The sequence below is a fragment of the Brachycentrus maculatus genome, unplaced genomic scaffold, assembly GCF_059751285.1.
Source record: "Brachycentrus maculatus isolate JH-2025_06_01 unplaced genomic scaffold, ASM5975128v1 h1tg000323l, whole genome shotgun sequence".
Lineage (NCBI taxonomy): Eukaryota > Metazoa > Arthropoda > Insecta > Trichoptera > Brachycentridae > Brachycentrus > Brachycentrus maculatus.
Genome location: NW_028281072.1, coordinates 455704 through 477617, shown reverse-complemented (window position 1 = coordinate 477617; position 21914 = coordinate 455704). Strand labels below are relative to the sequence as shown.

Genomic DNA, 21914 nt, shown 5'->3' with positions numbered 1-21914 from the left:
ACATAACAATGTAAAGTGGAACAAATATTTTCTTTCCAGAAATTAGCACGAGCCAGAATTTTCTTCAAACTGTAAACTTGATATCTTTTCTTATTTATTGTTTTAGTAGTTTACACACTTAGATAAATTTCTTATCGGTAGTATGCTAATTGGGTATGCAAGCAATAAAAATATTTCTTGTCATGTACGTGATAAATTATAAACATATATGTGTTTTAAATTTTCATTTTATCTGAATATCAATATTTATCTAGGTTATTTGATTTCACTTTAGGTATCAGTTTAATAAATTTCACAATATTTTGAGCCATTTAAAGAATACATAGGGATAGGAATAAAGGATTCATGTTAACTTTGGATATGTTTTTCTTTAAATATAACAGTTCTTTGCATATCGTGTTGGGATAAAAGTATACATAGGAATTGTTTAATGCCCTTTCCAGATTTGATCAACACACCCAAGCCGGATGAGCGCGCTATCATGACATACGTGTCATGTTACTATCACGCTTTCCAGGGGGCCCAGCAGGTGAAAATCACATGACAACCGTGTGACGATCGTGTTCAACGCGAGCAATTATTGTTTTAGCATGATTTGATGTTGTTTTTCTTTCCCTGCAGCTCCGAATTGACATTTGCAGCCCTGTAATTTTACCATGCCTACCAAAGAATCGCGAGGAATCAGATTTTTTTTCTAAATAATATTATCTGGGTTCCTTGTGGTTTGCATTGTTTTTTCTGCTTTTCTTTCCAATACCTTTAACTAGTATTTATATCAGCTTACTACATGTAAATGGTCCTTTGCAAGAATGTAATATTTCAACATGAATTTTCTTCCAACTATATTATATGACTATTTCATATTTTAGAACTGTATATTTTTGATATAATAATGTATTAACACTTCTAAATAAATAGAAATCTGAAATACACAGAAACTACGAATTCATTTAATTAAAAATGTTTATAATTTTTCACAATACTTTACATAAACCTTCAAATCTCAGCATCTCTTCTAAGTATACTTTGTTGAAGATGATTAATTCTTGCATTGGACTATTTTATGTCCATTGATTTTATTGATATTTTCAAGTTTAATAATGATGAAATATTTAACAGATAATATTATTTACTGATAACTTTTAAAACATATTTGATTATTATTTGTGATTGTTTTGTAATAACACTGTCCAGTTTTCTTATATTTTGTTATTTTATTTATATTTAATGATACGACCTGGAGCTAAAATAATATTCAAATAAAAGTATTTTTTATGAATAATAATTAGATTCATACAAATTTATTAATATGTCATGTAACAGCTAAAACCATCTTTTATTTATTCTGAAAAATTTTTGCTAAGATAAGCCTCTTAAAATTTCTCATACTTTCTGCCTTGTAAAAATCTTTATATATAAATACCTGATTTATCCTTTGAAGGATTGTTGTCAAGATATCATAGATGTTTTATCAGAGACAATGAAAGTTTTTGAGACGGGAAAATGGAAATGTATGCATATGGACAGCGGCTTACAACTTATGTTTAGTCGGTTGGTAAATGTTATACATTATAAAATTTTATGATTTAAACCAGTAAACAACATGTCGTAATTACTGTAAATGCCTACTCTTGCATATCTGTATATATGAACATTATACGTACTCACTCAATAGAAATTATCCAAATTTTTTTTTTTTTTTTGGAATCTGAGCCCACCATCCACCCGCAGCAGTTATAGAGTCCTGAGGGACTCTCTGTCAGCTGCACATAGAGGAAAATCTTCAAAATATTTCTGAAGAAATAAATATTGCTCTATTCAATTAATGAGGGGGGAGGAGGATGTACGGACAGAGGCCGACACTTCATCCCCACCCCTCGGGATCCCCTCATTACCTCATGTTATTAAATTTATTATTATTATTACCATCCCTTTTTGTAATGTTATTTTGACTCCAGCATGATGTTTAACCCTCTGTACAAATGACAAGTGACCGTAAACACCTCTACAGATTTGCCTTGTACTTGTAAATACGTGTCAGCTAATCGAGCGACGGTTCTCGCCATATGTGCAGGGTCTAACTGATGATGTGAATTTGTGATACCTCATTTGAAAGCATGCTAATTGTTTGATTGGACTTGCTTTCTAACAGACCTACAGAACACAGCCATGCCAGATGAGAGGGCCGTCATGACATATGTTTCCTCTTATTACCACTGCTTTTCTGGCGCTCAAAAGGTTTGTAATCAATCACCAATCATAATGCTTAGTAAAATATAGTCCATATTCAAGTTTTGTACTGACATTTTTCGGTGGAAAAAACTGCATTTTATATAATAAAACAACAACTATATAGTTTTTTCCACTTTTATTTTATTTGAAGTTTCGTCAATACTGACATAATCACACTGTTGGGATGCTAGACAAAATTCTGTGTTGTATATACAACTAGGCAAGGGTTGAAAACCATGATATTATTTCATTTTTCTGACAAAATTCATTTCATTTATTAATTGATTCGGCAGTCACTTTCTGGTAAAGTCTACCCATTTTTAATTTAAGTTTTAATTAGTAAGTTCCACTATTTCTTAAAATCTATTGTGACACGTGTTTCAATGCATTCCGCATCATTTTCAAACACCAAATTTATTTGTATATTTCTTCGTGTCATAGTTTTTTACAAAAATTGACAACAAAAGCGTTACAACCTAGTCGGATTATGATATTCCTAACACTAGTAACCATAAAGTACTTTTTATGCGTTCAAAGAAAGGATTTTATAGAATTGTCATACTTAATAGGCGCGGATGTAATAAATCACTGTTCTTATAACACTGCAGATTCTAGCATATGTAAAAAAAATTAAATAAAGTCATCTTAAACTGTATGTTACTTTTTCAGGCTGAAACTGCTGCCAACCGTATCTGTAAAGTTCTCAAAGTCAACCAAGAAAATGAACGTCTTATGGAAGAGTATGAACGTCTCGCCAGTGACGTAAGTATTATTCATTTATAAAAATAGTATATATAATTCTACCAAATAAAAATAAAAGAATTGTTTCTTTATAAAAAAAAACTGTTAACAACCTTCCCCGTAAGTAAACATTTTCTATTCACACTTTGTCTCTGAGTTCAAAAGAGTTCTATTTTTAAACTAACTGAATATTTTGAAAGATGATTATAATTTAAAAAATCAATGCCTTCTATATCATATGCAAGCTTTGCATTAAGGTTTGACTACATCGCACTAGATGGTATTTGCTTATTTTAATATCCAAATCCAACCATGCGAGTTTTGCACATTTGTTTTCCAAATTATTTTTCGACATTGTTCAAGCGTGAACAAAGATTTGGAAGTATTTAGCTAAGGCCAACTCATTTCAATTTGTTTTTGACTTGGAATGTGATAGCGACATGCTCAGAAATTACTTTATTTTGAATTACTACATTATTAATTTTATTTTAGACCATGAATAAATCTGTAAACATTGTGTGCGAATAATAGATGAATAAAATATTATAGCATTAGAAAGAATACAAACTCATTTGCAGCATGGCATTATTTATATCTAGGAGGCACTGTTTTATATCCTCACCAATTTGTTTTATATTTGACATAACCAACTTTTTTACCTAAATTTTTTTACTAATTTGTGATCATTATTGTTTAGCTGCTGGAATGGATCCGTCGCACCATGCCATGGCTGGGAAGCAGACAGACTGACAACTCACTCGCTGGTTGCCAGAAGAAATTGGAAGACTACCGTACATACAGGTACCTAACCTTTTTCTTTTTATTTTTTTTATTGTAAAAAATAATTGATCATATTTTTTTTGTTTTCTTATGTTGGTATTTGCTATTATAGCTGTCTCAACTTTAGATGAAACATCTATAATTTATGTAAGATGGAAGTCTGAACATCCCAGGACTTATGACCTGGCACTTAGCTGGCCAGGGGGGGTCGACTCGTAAACGTCAGATTGTTCAAAAAACGACCAGAAATGACGAGACACACTAATACACTAACAAAAACACCAAAACGGGAACGAAAAATACGAGATACCAACAGATTGTTCAAATATTTCAAATAAATACAGACAAACTATGGTTATAGACAATTATCGATAGAAATCCGTATATGAAGAACTTGATAATATTGAGTATTATGCCAAAGTTAAAGTTAAATTTTGCGTATGAAAGTGTAGTTTTTCTTACTTGACACAACGCTCCCTTGAACTTCTGCAGCACCCCCCAAATGCAAAAAATTTAAAAACGCCTAGCCAGACTTCCAAAACGCCCACAAAGAGGCGCTGGCACCCCCGTTAAGAAACATAACTTCAGAAAGTGGTGGGCACTCCTTCCGCCCTTTTAAAATATTGTATTTTCTAGAATTTTAAATATAATATAGTAATTTGAAAATTCTATCGTTTTTGTTTTTGTTGAAAAGCCTAATTTATACATAGTTTGAGATAATAATTTCAAAAAAGTTACCATTACCATTTACCATTGTAAGGCTGAGTTGAGTAACCATTATTAATCGCCTGAACTCTTTTTATAAATGTCGCGTTTTAGCCGTGACCTTTCTATTTTTGTTTACACTGAAATAAATAAATTTAGATAGTGAAATATCTTCTTTGTAATATTAATATTATAATTTTGAAAATATGTAAAACAACAAATTTCAATATAAATACCATTTAACCTGAAAAATGAATGATAAATATTTCGGCGGGTGGATTTGACATTCAGCCGCGGCGAAGTCACGCCCAGCCGGGAGCTTAGTACTTCTAGCCGTTTACGTCACTTCCGGCCGCTGGCGAATATCACTTCCAGCCATAAAAAATCGAGGCAGTTGGCGGTCTTTATATAAATTAGTTAGTCTGTGTAGCTGGCTTAAGTGGCCACTTTATACACTTGTGCAATGGTCTTGAATCCCTTTCGCATTTTGGTACAAATTTAATCATTTCAGAAGTATGGTTGATTGTGGCGCCATCAATTTAGAAATTTGTGGAGTGTTACTGGAGCTTACTCCAGTAATACTCCACAATATACAAGCTTGCCATTGCATATATACAAGTTTCAAAAATAAATGCAATATGAATGTTCAATAATGGGCAAAAAGGTGAATGTAACACTAGTGTACAATTGTGATATAACTTCATTTAGCCAAATGTTATGTTGTAAGCCCTGAGATGCATAGAATTCCATCTTCTTTCATATAAACGATAGATGTTTCATCTCAAGTTGCGACACCAATAATATAAATATATCATCCATAGGGTGAATAATCTAGTGTGATATATATAATAATAAAAAATAAAAAACAAAAACGGTCAAGTCATTGTTACAGTTTGTACCTTATAGAGTTGTTTAAAATAAGTGGCAGATAGTACTAGAATAATTCATGATGATAATTATTGATATTTCCTTTTCTAGACGTAAGCACAAGCCCCCGCGTGTGGAACAGAAGGCCAAGTTGGAGACCAACTTCAACACCCTTCAGACCAAACTCAGGTTGAGTAACCGTCCCGCCTACATGCCGACCGAAGGAAAGATGGTTTCGGTAGGTTAAAGATTATTTCTTACAATGATATTACAAAACTTGGCCATATTGCGGATATTTGTCACGGAAAAAGTCAGAATTTGTGTAATAAAAAACATGGCAGCTAATGTATCATAACCTAAAATACTACATTGAATTGGCAATTATAAACCGGTGGTGACATCGCAACAATGAAAGCTATGTTCCTAGTTGGGTTGTACTTATAATATATTTTACACTTTATCAGAATAGGATATCTCCCGTATTTAATTATTTCATTAAATATTGACAAATGAATTGATAAAAGTCTCAATGTTTAAAAAATTCTGCTAACGAAATGCAAGGTGATCAGTTTTGTGCTTCTGGTACCAGTTCAGAGCAGTTTTAGTGCTGAGATTTTTTCTTATGATGTATGCTTAAATTCCTGAAGACTTAAACTCTTAAAACTTACTTTTGCATAAAGTTTTTGGTATTTTTTAAGTGTGTACAAAATCAACATTATAACTTGCAATCCCTGTTTCAAGTATCTACTACTCAAAGTAGGAATCAACAGGAATAATCTTCTCCCTATCTAAAATTTGTTTTATTTTTTTGGTTATCACAAAGCATCCACCCTTTTACCTTACTTATATCAATAATTAATTTAACTATGTGAATTTTCAGGATATTTCCGGAGCATGGAAGGGTCTAGAGATTTCTGAGAAGGCGTTCGAGGAGTGGCTGTTGAGTGAAATGATGAGGCTGGAGCGTCTTGAACATCTCGCTCAGAAGTTCAAGCACAAGGCTGACATCCATGAAGATTGGACCAGAGGTAATTGTGCCATTCACACATTTTTCATGTTTTTAAGACAAAAATCATTATATTCTGAATACTGGATCTTGAGAAATTAGGATGTGAATCTTGGGTACCAGCAAAAAAAATCAGAATTCTCGCAGATGCTTGTTGTCGCTTAAGGGTCTCGCTGATACAATAATAATAATAAATGTTTTGTTAAATAATATGGATTTAGTGGAAATGTGAATGCTATTTCGCTAATGCATCGGGTTGTGGTCCCGTGGTTAGTGTCGCGGACTCAGAGTTTCTTGGTTCGAACCCACTCTACCACAATTTGATACCTACTTCTAACACTGAGTCGCTTAGGCTCACAGAAATAGTATGGAATTGAAATATTTTTGTAAATAATAAAAACACAAATATTTCTCTTTTAATTCAAATAAAATAAATAAAAAATATTTTAATTAATAGAATGTTTTCAGGCGGTTTTTTCATCAACCCTGATTCAAATTATACTCAGACAATCTGCCACCCGACCCTCAGTATACTAATCACAAGTAACTGCAAACCCAATTCCGATCTGCACAATATTTTATGCGTCTCTCGCGCTCTATTAAAAATAAGCAAATAGAACGCTTATATGCATCTTGCGCTCTCTACCAACAATATGTAAAAGACGTGTTTATAGTTTCTATGTCTGTCGTGTTTTAGGAAAGGAAGACATGCTGCAGTCCCAGGACTTCCGCCAGTGTCGCTTGAATGAAGTCAAGGCCCTGAAGAAGAAGCACGAGGCCTTTGAGTCCGACCTAGCTGCCCACCAGGACCGTGTGGAGCAGATCGCCGCCATTGCGCAGGAACTCAAGTAATTTTACTTTTGGAATTTGGCAAACAAAATTTTACCACGATAAACTGAGGATCTAGTGCTAGTCCGCCTCTGTAGTGTAATGGTCAGCACGCTTGGCTACCGTTCTGGAGATCCCGGGTTCGATTCCCAGGGGGGGGGTCAAATAAATATAAGTGATTTTTTCACTATAATATTTATTCAATATTACCCTGGAATGGTACCTGAAGCGGAGGGCTGATCACCTTTCCTTCATGTGTAAACGATCAAGATAACACAGCGTTTATATGACGCAGTGCCCTATGCACCATTGGGGTGCGGATAAGGGTTTTTACTTACTACTAGTGCTGTACCATATAACGGGGCTACTTGAACTTTGATGTGTTACTTGAGCCCAGTACAAAAAAATTGAATCTGTATTTGGTCTACAATAATGAACGTATCGACATGATTCATTGTTTCCCTGACAGGTGACACTTATTGCCACGATACTTCGATCGATACCACGATCTAAATATTTTATTGTACTAGGCTCAAGTAACACATCAAAGTTCAAGTAACCCCGTTCTACGGTACTTAACGTTTCCTCTTTAGTAATGTAGGAGATTCCCTTGAGAATATGGCTAAGGTAATCTTTTTGGTAATGTCCACCTTCGTAGTGTAATGGTTGGCCCATTTAGCTACCGTGCTAAAGGCCCCGAATTCAATTCCTGGGTTAGGTTAAAATAAATATAAAATGGGTTGGGTCAAAGTAAATATTAGTGATTTTTCGTTCCGGATAAACAACCTTGCCTTCATGTAAGTAACAATCAAGATAACATTGCGTCACCATATCATAAGGCTATGGAATTTGAGAAACTGGTACCAGTCCAACTCAACAGTCGCCATATTGATAACTAACAACTGATAGATGGCATAAGATGGCGATTGTTCTAGGGCTTTATATATTCATTTTAACATACTTTAGACGTGAAAGGTATTTCTATATGTTTGGTCGATTGATGCTTAAAGACGGGAAGGGTATTTTTACTTTCTACGCCGGCCTCATTTCAAAGTCAGAACAGAAGAATTTATTCAATGGTTTTATATGAATGTTATGTACCAATCTCTTTGTTAAGGTCTTAACTATATACATATTATATTGACTGTATGTGAGTCTTTCAGTAATCACTCTTCTTTAATAAAATCTGTAAAATCTCTGCAATACTATACATTTTTTGTTGCTAAAAATTGTTACTGTGATACCATGGCTAATCAAAGATATTTTTTTCCTTCTCTTTGTATTATTTTTATACTTATGTGTGAGATATTCATTATGTTAATGCCGAAATATGCTTTAGAAGTATATTATAAACTGATTTGTAATATAGGAGTAATATATTTTAATGTTAAATAAATATTAGAGTGTAAAATCTCTAATATTTATTACACCCCCTGGGAATCGAACCCGAGACCTCTAGTACAGTAACTAAACACGCTAACCATTAAACCACGGAGGCTGGCTGATTTGTAATATAAGAGCAATAAATTTAATTTAAGGTCTTAACTATATGTACATAATTATCAAATCCCGTCGCCAGCGATCTACAGGTGTCAAAAAACACCTGTCTGAAATGTGAAGTTACTTTTTTGTGTCAAGTTGGCTATATGCAATTGATTGTCACACAGCACCCTGGAGTACCACGACTCGGGCAGCGTCAACGCCCGCTGCAAGCGCATCTGCGACCAGTGGGACCGCCTGGGCGCGCTCACGCAGCGCCGCCGCACGGCCCTGGACGAGGCGGAGCGCATCCTGGAGACCATCGACGTGCTGCATCTGGAGTTCGCCAAGCGCGCCGCTCCATTCAACAACTGGTCAGTGAGCGGAGATATTGCTATTTCATCTTAATCATAATCAGAGGATTATGAATAAGACAGCATAACTTTGGTCATAAAACCTTGATTATTATGCAATAAAGTTGTATAACCTGCTTCTATTATCCCTAATATCCATTTATGAATAGCTCTTTTATGTTTAGATTATATTTTTAATGACTTTATAGATTGATAAATTTGGTGTTTAATTTGTAGAACTCTATTTTAATTTAATTTAAAAAATTTGTTCACTTGAGTATTATGTATATTGTTACGACTAGTTTTGGGAGCTACAGATGCTTCCATCTACGGGTTTGAATATAAACTATTTCATATTCAAACCTGTAGATGTAAGCATCTGTAGCTTCTGTAACTAGTTGTAACAATATAACACTCAAGTTGTAAAAAACAAGTGTTTTATTTATAATTTAATCATGTCTTTACCACAAAGTGAATGCCGAAGCAATAAATAACATAATTTCTTTCATATAATTTTATAAATAAATTTTGTATGTGCTCTCGGCACGGCAAAATTCAGTGAGGGAAAATTATTATATAATGAAATAAAAATAAATAAATAATTAAACTTTCAATATCATAAGTTGCTGATAGTTGATTTTTGCAAAATAAGAATGAATTATGGTTTAATCTCCATGTAAATGTTCAGGTTGGATGGAACACGCGAGGATCTTGTGGACATGTTCATCGTCCACACAATGGAGGAGATCACCGGCCTCATGGATGCTCACTCTCGCTTCAAGGCCACTCTCGGAGAAGCCGACAAGGAATACCAGGTCTGTTGGTGATCATCCACTTCCCAGTGTTTCAGTTTTATACACGCCTTTACTTAGTTCAGCGGTTCTTACTGTATTGGAGGTATCGAACCCCACCAGTTTCATATCCGCCTTCACCAAACTCTTAATTGGAATAATGAAATATGATACAGAATATTTTTCAAAATCAAAACAGGTTAGTAACAAAACATACATAGGTGCCCAAAATGAATGAAATATTTAAAATAAAGATCAAAACCACTGTAAAATAAAGAATATTTATTGCAAATCATTGTGACTTCTGCTGTTTCAGAGACCGGCTTTATTTATTTAAACTTTATGTACAGAAAAGAAATAAGTACATTGGCGAGCTTATTGCTAAAAAACAAAGTCTTCCAACCAACCAAAAACAGACAGTGATATTGATCAAAATGTTCGATACCATATTATAGCTGTTTGCAATCAGAGGGAAGATAGTACTTGAACGTAATGAAAGTTATTTTCCGAATATTTCCTCAAACAAATTTATAATGTAGCTCATATTTCAAGCACTCTGGAAATGGCACTTTGTAATTTATCCACGGGTATTATGTCAGCCTCTTGTAGTGTAGTGTTTCAATTCCCAGGGGGAACTGTACTTAGTTTATTTCGAAAGAACTTACCTGGTTACGCTTATTTTCAGTCTATTGTCGGCCTTGTTCGTGAAGTGGAGAGCATCGTCAAGCAACACCAGATTCCCGGAGGTCTTGAAAATCCCTACACCACACTCACTGCTCATGTAAGTACATTCAATCTTTGGAAATTATTTATTTATTTTACTTCTTACAGAGAACAAATGTACATTACGCTCACTCCTTTCAAGAAGGTCATAAATAAAAAATCGACAATTTTCAGTTGTGCATGTTTTCGGAATGCCCAGAAAAAGAAGCATATTTTTAACTTAATATTTACCCGCTACAGGGCAGACAGTGTTGTTTTTGCATTTTGAAAAAAAAAATTGTTTAATTTTTTTTTTAAATACACTAAATATTTTTCAAATGCAGAAAAAACCTTCAGGTTTTACCTAAAAAGATCTGTAGCACAGTAAAAAGTTCAATAAGTGGCTTGATATTTATTTTTAACACATGGTATTATATTTTTTAACTTTAAGATCATTCTCCTGAAAAATCAAGTTTTTTGATTTATGACGTTCTTGAAAGGAGTGAGCGATTAGCTTATTGCTAAGAAGTAATAACTTCAAACCATTCAATAACAGACTTGTGATACTAGTGACTAGTAAATTAGTTTGTACATCAATCAATCTAATGTACTTTGATAAATATTTATAAATTTTTGGAATACTATGCCACTGTGTGTATAGCTGACGTTTCAATCGGCATTAAAAGGGCTATGTGTTAACAAATTCATGTTTTAGTTAATGTTATATGCAAAAGAAGGATGAAAAATTACTGAATGCAGTAAAACTGAGATCCTTCACACAAATGTGTGGTATAACAATGTACGATTGATGTTCTAATGGTGAAATAAAGAAAGAATGCATGGCTGAGATAAGCATTATCAATAAAATTTCAATTAAGAAGAGTGTGTTGAGGTGGTTTGGACACGTGGAACGAATGAGTGACGAATGAACAGTAAAACAAATTTATCAAACGAATTTAGAAGACCGAAGATAACTTGGCATAATCAAGTACTTGAAGATGAATGTGGTCAGGTCAGGAGTTGAAATAATCGTAAGGAGGGTAAGTATAATAGAACATTGTTTGCAAAGATAGGGTGGTGTGGCGTTCTGGTAGGTAGGAGAGATCCTACTTACCCTTACGGTCAAGCGGTGTGACGGTCAGTTAATTTATTAATGTTGCATGAGTATGTCAACCGTTTCTTTTCTTGACTGACAAATATTATTAATGTGACGGATCGTTTCTTCTTATTTGATGACTTTTCATCCTTCAAGAGTGTTCTATTTGGGAAGTCTTCAAACAATCTAATTATTTAGTAATGGAGTTAGTATCAGGTAAAGTGCATGTCTTTTTGTGCAGGATCTGACCAAGAAGTGGTCGGACGTGAGGCAGCTGGTGCCCCAGCGCGACGGTACGCTGGCGCAGGAGCTCCGCAAGCAGCAGAACAACGAGATGCTGCGACGCCAGTTCGCCGAGAAGGCCAACGCCGTCGGGCCCTGGATCGAGAGGCAGATGGACGCCGTCACCGCCATCGGAATGGGACTCCAGGTACCGTGTTTCTGCTAATCATCTAACAATAAAACCGCCAATTCCTATATCTCTTTTGAAAATTTCCCCCCATTACTCGGTGTATGTTATTGTAATGACAAGGATATTGAAAATAATTTAAGCACGATGAGATTGGTTTTTTGGGATTTCATTATTTTTGTAAATTGAAAGCTCCCAGCGCATTCCTAGATCTGATACAGAAGGTGTAGGCTTCCTGACAGACCACTCTTTTTTTATGAGCCAAGAAATGATCATGGGAAAATGTCAAACAAAATTGTATCCTGTTTTTATTATTTAATAGCTTTTAATGCCCCTGTCACCAATCTAAATAAATACAAATTTGGAAAACCACCATGCAGCAATCAGTAATTAGTTAGTTCAATCAGGTAGATCTGAGTTTCAACCTGACGGTGGATGGTACGCAGACATCTGCAACCCCGACCAGCACAGCAGACAGACAAAGAGGGGTGCCAATCGCAGAAAATGTCCAATCATCGCATTTCTCACTCAACCGTTACAGATTTACCATTCAATATCACGGATTATCAACCACTACCCACATTCTATCACTGATTAGTGGTAAAACTAAATATATTGTTTAATTTAGGGATCCCTGGAAGACCAGCTCCACAGGCTGAAGGAGTATGAACAGGGAGTGTACGCCTACAAGCCACACATCGAGGAATTGGAGAAGATTCACCAAGCCGTACAGGAAGGCATGATCTTCGAGAACAGGTTAGATAAAAAATTTAAATCTCATTGAATGTACATAATACGCGCGCAGAGCATCTACCGTACACACACTAACCCGTATTGCGTACGCATGGTCTAAAAAAACTATTCCAAATTAAGTATTGCGTACATTTTGTGTGTATAAACACCCTTTGGACACCGATCAAAGTATTTTTACATGTGTTACACTGATCAATAATGTACCGCCATATTTACTATTTTTGCAATTATTATTATGCAGTTCCACTGCTGATATTTAAAAAATATTAGAATATTTTAAAAATTGTCAGCTACACCACTAGTGTAATCAAATCTAGATTAATCGCTTTAATTTGGAGGTCAAATTACACTAAATGCAAACTTAAAATTCAAATAATTAACGTACTCTGTGATTGATGAATGTTTTTGTTATTGTTCAGATATTCCCAATACACAATGGAGACTCTCCGCGTCGGCTGGGAGCAGCTGCTGACCTCCATCAACAGGAACATTAACGAAGTTGAGAACCAAATCCTCACCCGCGACAGCAAGGGAATCACACAGGAGCAGCTCACCGAGTTCAGGGCCTCCTTCAACCACTTCGACAAGAACCGCACCGGTAAAAACCAAATGAAGTTTAAACTCCCTCTATGAATCTTAATTAAATTATTCCTTGTATAAAGAATAAAATATAGCATATAAATTCTGTACTTGCTCAACGCGTAAAAAATACCATGCATTTAAGTATAGGGCAAGGAGTGTGCATGTCACTTTGAACGCTCACTTTGATGCGTTCAAAATAACTCGCAGAATACCTTGGCATCAATTACATACGAAAGTTAACACATTAGTTACGGCAATGTTTTGATAAAACTCTATCTTGAGGCGGGCGAGATTAGACAGCTGTCCGGAAATATAAAATATGTCAGTGAACTTCATATTTTGAACTTGAGGTTGAACTCGAAAACAATACAAAAACGGTTAAATGGTCTCTAACGTCTCAAAATAAAATCATGTTAGTCCACAAATCACAAAAGTAAAAAAAATGTTAAAAACACTAATAAAATATTAGAAAATAACAACACAGTTTAACAACCGCCGAAAACTCAAAATCTGCGAATAAAAAATGATTTATGGGCTTTCCCCACACGCGTTTATTGCTTTGTAAGTACCAACTGCCGACTTAAGTAAAGGACAATGATCTTTGTATTTTATTTCATTTTAGGACAAAGAAAAAAACGCACCGTCTGTATCCATTGTTTAAAGTTAATTTGTAACATTTCCTTCAAAACAGATTACGACCATTAGCTATGTTTTGAACCAGTAAATATCATTTTTGTGCATTTCGGCTAAATTGAAGGTAGCCGAAATGCACAAAAATGTGCACCCCGCCACCACACAAGGTTTCTGAAACTCACAAATATGTGCACACCGTACACAATGTGTTAATATTTTAACAATGTAATAAAGATAATGCTTACCATACTTCTTTTTGGTAAAAATCTAATTGCATGAATTTTCTTTTTTATTATCATTAACTTCCTGATAATACTGATCTGTCGATGGGTTGTCCCATCTAAATATTAGTTGTAGGTGTAAATTTAATGTTATCTCTACACCACGTAGTTAGTTTGTTTGTTTAGTTTTGCATGTAATAGATCAATCCACATGTAATAAAGTAGCTAATATACTACTTATACATGCATAGTTAAATATTTAATAATTAAGACATTAGCACCATAATTGGTACATTAAAATCTTCTATACTTTTGCCTTTGATCAGTTGTTTATTTCACAAGGCCGTGATTACTTGAAAATTGTTTTATTTCGACTGAAAATTTTTGACAATGTTTAACCTTCTTTATTATTATATTCAGGCCGCCTGACCCCAGAAGAATTCAAGTCTTGCCTCGTATCCCTCGGCTACGGAATTGGAAAAGATCGCCAGGGAGAATTGGACTTCCAGCGTATCCTTGTCGTAGTAGACCCCAACTCTACAGGTTTGTTATCACATTTTAAAATTGCAATTTATGGTTAAAGATTAAAATCTCGACTTCGAACCTCCGAGATGAAGAGTAAGAAATACCGCATCCGGAGCATGTGTAAGGCGGAAGATATCGTGAGGTGGGGACGACAACGAAGGCGATAATGAAATGATCATGTAAACAGAATGTCAGATGACAGACTTCCACGTATCGCCCTTCAAGGAATCCCTGAAGGATGCAGACCCCCAGGCAGACCTCCAAAAAGGTGGAAAGACAGCTGGGAGTCAATATCCCAAGAGCTACAAGCGGAGGCACAAACAGATCTTTAGGATCTAGAAAAATAAGAAGAAGAAGAGAAGAAGATTAGAGAAATACGATTATTTTTGGATCTCATTATCTATTTTTATTTTATTTTAGGTTATGTACACTTCGACGCCTTCCTGGACTTCATGACTCGGGAATCTACTGATACAGACACCGCTGAACAGGTCATCGACAGCTTCAGGATCTTGGCTGGAGACAAGGTAAATATTTATGAGTGTGTGAATTCAGTGAGAGTAAATACAATGAGAACCAAGGTGTTTTAAAAACAAAGTTATATAATTCAAATATAACTTTGTTTTAAAATCACTAAAAATATTTTATTATAACTTATTAATGTCTACCGGTTTTAAAGCTAACCGCTTCTTTATATTAGAGGCATACATTTTAATTATATTTCGTTATATTGAAATAATTATGTAATGGAAATTCACAAAGTTATTGCATCAAATTAATACAAATAAATAAATTATAACCTTTTTTTAGGTAACATGTCACATATCGCTCACTCCTTTCAAGAATGTCATAAATCAAAAAACTTGATTTTTCAGGAGAGCGTTTTTAAAGTTTATTAATATAATACAATGTATTAAAAATAAATATCAAGCCACTTATTGACCTTATTACTGTGCAACAGATCTTTTTAGGTAAAACCTGAAGGTTTTTTCTCCATTTGAGAAATATTTAGTATATTTAAAAACATAATTGAACAATACCTTTTCTTCAAAATGCAAAAACAACAATTTCTGCCCTGTAAATATTAAGTAAAAAATGTGCCTCTTTTGCTGGAATATAGTACATTTTCTGGGCATTCCGAAAACATGCACAACTGAAAATTGACGATTTTTGATTTATGACGTTCTTGAAAGGAGTGAGCGATATCATGATTTGTGACAATTATTTTATTAAAAGCCAGCTATTCTTTCCGTCATACTGATTTAACGTGAATGTTTGCAGCCTTACATCCTAGCGGAAGAGCTGCGTCGTGAGCTGCCCCCCGACCAGGCGGAGTACTGCGTACAGCGAATGGCCCCGTACCGCGGGCCCGGCGCTGTCCCCGGAGCTCTGGACTACATGGTCTTCAGCACCGCACTGTATGGCGAGAGCGACCTGTAAGTCATCCATCATCACATACTCGTGCCGCATAGGCTTAATGTTGACATTCATACATTTGTTTATGCATTTCTCGAAATGCATTTTTTAACTTCGATTTATTTCCAAGCTATAATAAAATTAATCCTTCTAAAACTAATTATGTAAAGAGCTGATCGGGTAAAAAATTTTAAAGTAACAATTGAAAATGTTTTTTTAAAATTATAACTAGAAGATATTGATCTATTTTTATCAAACATTCACTAACTCAAAAATATATTATATTGTTTTCACATTCAATATTTCGAATTTGAATATATATCAGGATAACTTGAGATTACTTTTGAAAGCAACATACTTCTACTATTAGTATTAGTTATTTCTTTGAAAACTAGTGTATAATCTAATTTAAACTCTTAAAATTATTTATTACTCTCTGTTCTTTTCTTAAGAGTATACATTAGGTGGTTTTCATATTGATAATATGTATGCACCTTATAAGTCGCACTTAGGGGGCTTGTGCACTTCTCGGAATTTTACCGTACGGCAGTACGGTTTTAAAAAATAAAAGCGACTACGACTTTACGTGCAACGTGTTCACGCACCGATCCTAAGAAAGATGGACAAAAGCACAAGCCAAACATCGTTTTATCGCGCTAACTGAAGTGTCGGACGGTAAAATTCCGTGTAGTGCACAAACGCCCTTACACTTTGTTTTCATTAATATTTTTTTTGTAAAACCACAATATAACACTAATTTTGTTTTTTTTTGTTTTTCAGTTAAAGATCAGTCATTTTTATAAGGAAGAGAATATTATCCACGCTGGGATAACATAAACAGCTGCCATCTACCTGAGACAAAGAAGACTTCCTTCTTTGCGAAGATATCAAATATCACTCACTTTATAATGAAACTTTATTTTACTAGAAACTGATAGCTAAAATTGTGCAATCAATGAGCCAAAAACTATATAAAAACCACACAATTTTAACAAAATGAGCAGCGTTATCCTTAATACTTTTATTTATTTTATATATAAATTTTATTTTTACTTATGAGAATTTATTTGATGAAATCGAAGACATCATCTGGCACCATTTTAATATGTTTTAATAGCTGTTAATGTGTTGTCACTATTTATTTGAATTTATGTCAACTTACAAATAATATACAATGCCACCTACGCAACTCTTTTATTGTGAACATGTAACAAGAACTTGTTACAACCAAAACATATCCTCAGCCATGTTGTCGAATGAATCTATTTATACATTTTTGTACAGTTTTTAATATTACGTCACAACTCTCAATAAGTAAGGTTTTTTTTCTAGAATTATATTTATTAATCTTTATTTCAGTCTTTCATCTATTTGTGGTTTTTATGCGTGTTTCGAATGAATAGGTAAGCTAAACACGTTCATTTTAACTAGAAACTCGCTTGACTGTTTTGTGTACGCTGTAATTAATCATGATTTCTAACTAGTTGTAAGAATTGATGTGCCCAAATCGTATACTAATCCCTATGTACAGTGATGAAATAAAACTTATGTATAAAATAAGAAATAACTGTTTTTATTTAACCTGTGTTTTGTGTTTGTGCATAATCATAAATAGATTTATATTATCCACCAGTCTGATGATGTCGGTAACGACGAAACCCGGTCGCTGGTCAAATAAAAATAAAGTGGAAAAGCTAAAAATATTGGTTTTAATCTAATAATATATCATAATAAAGCTTCTTTGCATGATGCTTGTTTGAAAGTGTACTAATTCATAACATAAAAAAATAGATAAATTGTTGTATGGTAATAGCTTAACCACTGTTATATTTTTTAGAAGTTTGTGGCTATGATGAAGACCAAATGGACTATAGATTATACAAATAGATATTCCACTTCATAAAAATCATAATTCACAGTTTCCACATTCACAAACTTATTTGAAAGATTACTTTGAAACTAAAAAAATGACAAAATTTTGTAAATTTTTGTATGGTATGCTCCCAGGAATTCTCTGAAAAAAATTATCTGAGTTTTTCAACAACTAAAAATATCACGTAACATTTACGCAAGAACTTACCAAATGTCAATCTCTTTTGTGCTTTGTGAGAAAATATAGGGATAATGAAAGATATAATTAAAAGTAATAAACAAAAAAAAACCTAATTTTGAGACAGAAAGTGGATTCCAGATGTCAAAGAGGAAGTTTTAAATAGGTAAAAGTATGAGTATGTTAAGTGCGCTTGTGCACTACAAGGAATTTTACCGTCCGGCAGTCTGGTTTTTTAAAATAAAAGCGACTACGACAGTTTAGCATGATCGAATTTATGCGCAACGTGATCACGCACCGATCCGAAGAAAGCTGGACAAAAGCACAAGCCAATCATCATTTTTTCCTCTAACTGAAGTGCTGGACAGTAAAATTCAGTGTAGCGCACAAACGCCCTTACTGTATATAATTCTGACAGGATTCAAACTATTGAAAAGTTTGTGATGTCATTTTTGCATTTGATTCTATTTATAAGTAAAACTTGAATTTTCACTGCGTATGGTTGCTATTATTATTTAAACAAGAACCTTAAATTTATGTTAAAATAATGAATAAAAAATATCAATGTAAAATTTGGGCCAATTTGACAACACAAAAATCAATTTAAAGTTTCATGAAATTTGTGAAATATGGAATAACTTGTATTTTAATAGGTACCTACTTATTTTTATAGTCCAGAGAAATTTAAGTATTCTGTTTTCAAACACAAAAATATTTAATAATACACATACTGTTCAATATTTCTCTATGGCAATACACTAAAAACGCGGCAAGCAAGAGAAAAAAAACTTTCGTCATGGAAATATCAAAATTTTTAAATGGTGTAGCAAATTTCTTCGAAGGAATACCTTGGAGTGGTAAAATAAAGATTGTAATAGTAAACCGTAATGAAATTTTGTTAGAAGGTTTGTATAAAACATTATATAATAAGCAATTGTATTTATAATTTTTAAGTTCGAAGTTAAGTTGTATTTATCATTTTTAAGTAAGGTGGGAAAAAAATATAGAATCAAGTTGTTATAATAGCTCATTACAGATTAAAGTATGTGTTAAAAGGCAAATAGTGTAAAAGAAATTTGGGATAATTCTTAAGATTCCTATTCATGAGTAAACACTAATGAAATAAAAAACGGAAGAGGGGACACTTGGTATTTACTAGTGGAATATTAAAAGCGTATTTTAAACATAGCAATCCAATTTATTGCAGTGCCTGGAGCGTTCACAATTTCTCAAGAAGATATCAAACTACTCATATCTGATTTTCCGGCAATTCAAATAAAACTACACGTGTTTTACGATAAAGTTCGAAATTCATTTGACATTATTGAAAACTCTATAATAAAACACAAACAGACAAAAATTACAAGTTGTCTTAATAAAATCGTAATGAAATACGGCACAAATACAAATATTCAAGAAATCGAAGCCGCCATAGAAGAGTTCAAAACTAACCATGCTGATCTGAAAATATTTTTTGAAAGTAAAATTGAAAATTTGTCCGATGTTGACTCATCTTACAAGAGGCAATGCCAAAGTGTTTCCGAATCTATAGCAACTACAATTATGTACAGTTTAAATCCTAATTTTAGGAATCAATGCATGGAATTATTGAAAACAGGTCAATATTCCACATTTTCAGTACAGGAAATTATCCAGGGAAAACTAGAAAACATTAATAAAAACGATCAGAAAACAAATCAGAATACGAAATAAATAAATAAATAAAATTATTTCTTACACATTTATTATGAATAACAACTAACATGTGATAAAAACAAAAACAAATTCACCAACCGTTCCAACAACACTAACTTGTGACAATATAGCAAGAGTGTAACTTTTTTATGCAAAAAAGGATACATTTTAAGAGCAGTAATTTATTTTTAAATATACAAATCCATAAGGTCTTTTCACACACACATTTCTGACATAGCCATATTATACACAAAATTATACATTTTTGATTTTTTGTTTTCAAAGATTATACTAAAACTATCAGAATCACAATATGCTTTAAATTTTATTGAAATAAAATAAATTATCACCATAATGTGAAAAGACCTTATTGCTAGGTATATCCAACATTATCTTTGCAGAAATTATGAAGTACTATGTACAATGTTGCCATATTAAATAAACAGATATAACTTTTCCGTTACAATGACTAGTTTTTTAAAAATTACATTTTTATTTCTCTTTTTTCTCTTCTGCTGTTAATAAAGAACTCTTGATTCCAACTTTCTGCAATTCCTCTATTAAATCTCCAGACTGGTGCATCTGTAACATGATGTCGCAACCACCGACGAATTCGCCATTGATAAATACTTGAGGAATTGTGGGCCAATTTGAGTAATCCTTAATACCTGCGTAAAAGAAAAATATTATATATTAAAGCTGAATTTTGACAAATACATATGAAATTATATATATATTATGAGGGAAGAGAAATGTGAAGTTATATATATTATATTACAAGGCAGAATTAAAAGTGAATGCAGCATAGGAAGAAGATTCATGCATGACCCGCTTTAAAAACTGAAGAGGATGGTTCTGCCGTGAGAGCAGATGCTGATGATTTTAAAATTGCCATTTTAATTTCAAACCTTCTGTGAGAAATGACACAGTAAGATTACATTAAATGTGCAACAAGCTTGATGCCAGACATATACTCAAAGAGATGATGTAGACCAGTATTACTAACTTTTATTCCTCTAGAACAGTGTTTCTCAAAGTGGGCGATAACGCCCCCTTGTGGGCGTTCTAGAAGACTTTTACAGGGCATAAGAAGCCCAAAGAGACAGATATAAGTGCTAAGAAGTAAGATATATATTTTTATTCCTTCCCTCTTTCTATGGTAGGACATTCTGGCAATTTTATTTTCCCCTTTGATGAGTAATTTTGATAGGGAGGCGCCAGACTAAAAGAGTTTGGGAACCTGTGATATAGACAGATATTTTAACCTGAGCAAAGGAATGTCATTTCTTTTAATTCCTTAGAGGAATTAAGCTAGAGTTTCTAAGGTAATTACACAGCCACAGTTCAAGTGGCATTTACACAAGGCCATTTGGGTTCTAGTCCACTAAAACGAAAGTCAAAAAGCATAATTCAACGGATTGGCTTGAGAATGTTCTCAGAATTTGGTTTAGTGAGGTATCTTAAAAATTGGCCTTGTGTAAATGCCGGATTATGCAATTGCTACTCTTGTTCTTTTTTATTGTATCAAGCAAAAAAGAAATTTAAAAAAATCCGCACTCTACTAAATAATTGCGAAACACTACGTGTTCAAAAAAAGCATTTCTTCGCAAGTGTAATATTTTTGAGGTTATTTCATAATGTATAGGAAATCGAATTACCTTGCCTAATTCCTTCATCTTGTAAAACATCGTGACTTTCGTATTCTACGCCGTGCATTCTCAGTATTTGAGAGACAGCATTGCTAAAACCGCATTTAGGCGCCTCAGGAACTCCTTTCATGAATACAACAACTTTGGAATTTTTCACCAACTTATCTATCGACTCTTTGGATCCAGATTGTGTGGTGTAATATTTTGTAGAATTTATTATTCCAGAACGTAATGCGAAAAGAGAGGAACGAAATGCAAGATTCATTTTAATATTTTTCTTTAAAATCACCACTTACACAAAATTTGCTCAAGTCAAACGTCAAAAAAATACGTATGTAATAGACAATACGAATCAGAAGAAATTTATCAACATTTTCGGTTCCTACTTTCATGTTTCTTTT

The 21914-nt window shown here is 33.5% G+C and overlaps 2 protein-coding genes across 6 annotated transcripts in view; one reads left to right on the top strand and one right to left on the bottom strand.

Annotated features, from left to right (window-relative positions):
• Actn (alpha actinin) overlaps positions 1 to 17303 on the top strand; it is a 91485-nt gene extending 74182 nt beyond the window's left edge. Inside the window, exons 5-20 of one of the 5 annotated variants that reach the window (XM_088268425.1) lie at positions 2153 to 2238; positions 2902 to 2994; positions 3671 to 3774; positions 5437 to 5563; positions 6206 to 6353; positions 7029 to 7179; positions 8827 to 9012; positions 9680 to 9806; positions 10468 to 10563; positions 11822 to 12010; positions 12618 to 12745; positions 13162 to 13340; positions 14599 to 14721; positions 15124 to 15230; positions 15985 to 16139; positions 16900 to 17303. In XM_088268425.1, coding sequence (XP_088124551.1) covers positions 2153 to 2238; positions 2902 to 2994; positions 3671 to 3774; positions 5437 to 5563; positions 6206 to 6353; positions 7029 to 7179; positions 8827 to 9012; positions 9680 to 9806; positions 10468 to 10563; positions 11822 to 12010; positions 12618 to 12745; positions 13162 to 13340; positions 14599 to 14721; positions 15124 to 15230; positions 15985 to 16139; positions 16900 to 16903 — 2003 coding nt within the window. In that variant the 3' untranslated portion in view covers positions 16904 to 17303. Of the gene's footprint in view, positions 1 to 443; positions 530 to 2152; positions 2239 to 2901; positions 2995 to 3670; positions 3775 to 5436; positions 5564 to 6205; positions 6354 to 7028; positions 7180 to 8826; positions 9013 to 9679; positions 9807 to 10467; positions 10564 to 11821; positions 12011 to 12617; positions 12746 to 13161; positions 13341 to 14598; positions 14722 to 15123; positions 15231 to 15984; positions 16144 to 16899 lie in introns of those variants that run through there. The other 4 variants (XM_088268423.1, XM_088268427.1, XM_088268426.1 and 1 more) reach the window with 4 other exon arrangements.
• Positions 17304 to 19896: 2593 nt separating this feature from the next.
• Grx5 (Glutaredoxin 5) lies at positions 19897 to 21853 on the bottom strand. Its single transcript, XM_088268428.1, has 2 exons — positions 21523 to 21853; positions 19897 to 20532 (listed from the first exon to the last, which is right to left on the bottom strand). The coding sequence occupies exons 1-2, from the start codon at positions 21776 to 21778 to the stop codon at positions 20357 to 20359; spliced, it is 432 nt and encodes a 143-aa protein (XP_088124554.1). The 5' UTR covers positions 21779 to 21853; the 3' UTR covers positions 19897 to 20356.
• Between the last annotated feature and the right edge of the window lie 61 nt (positions 21854 to 21914).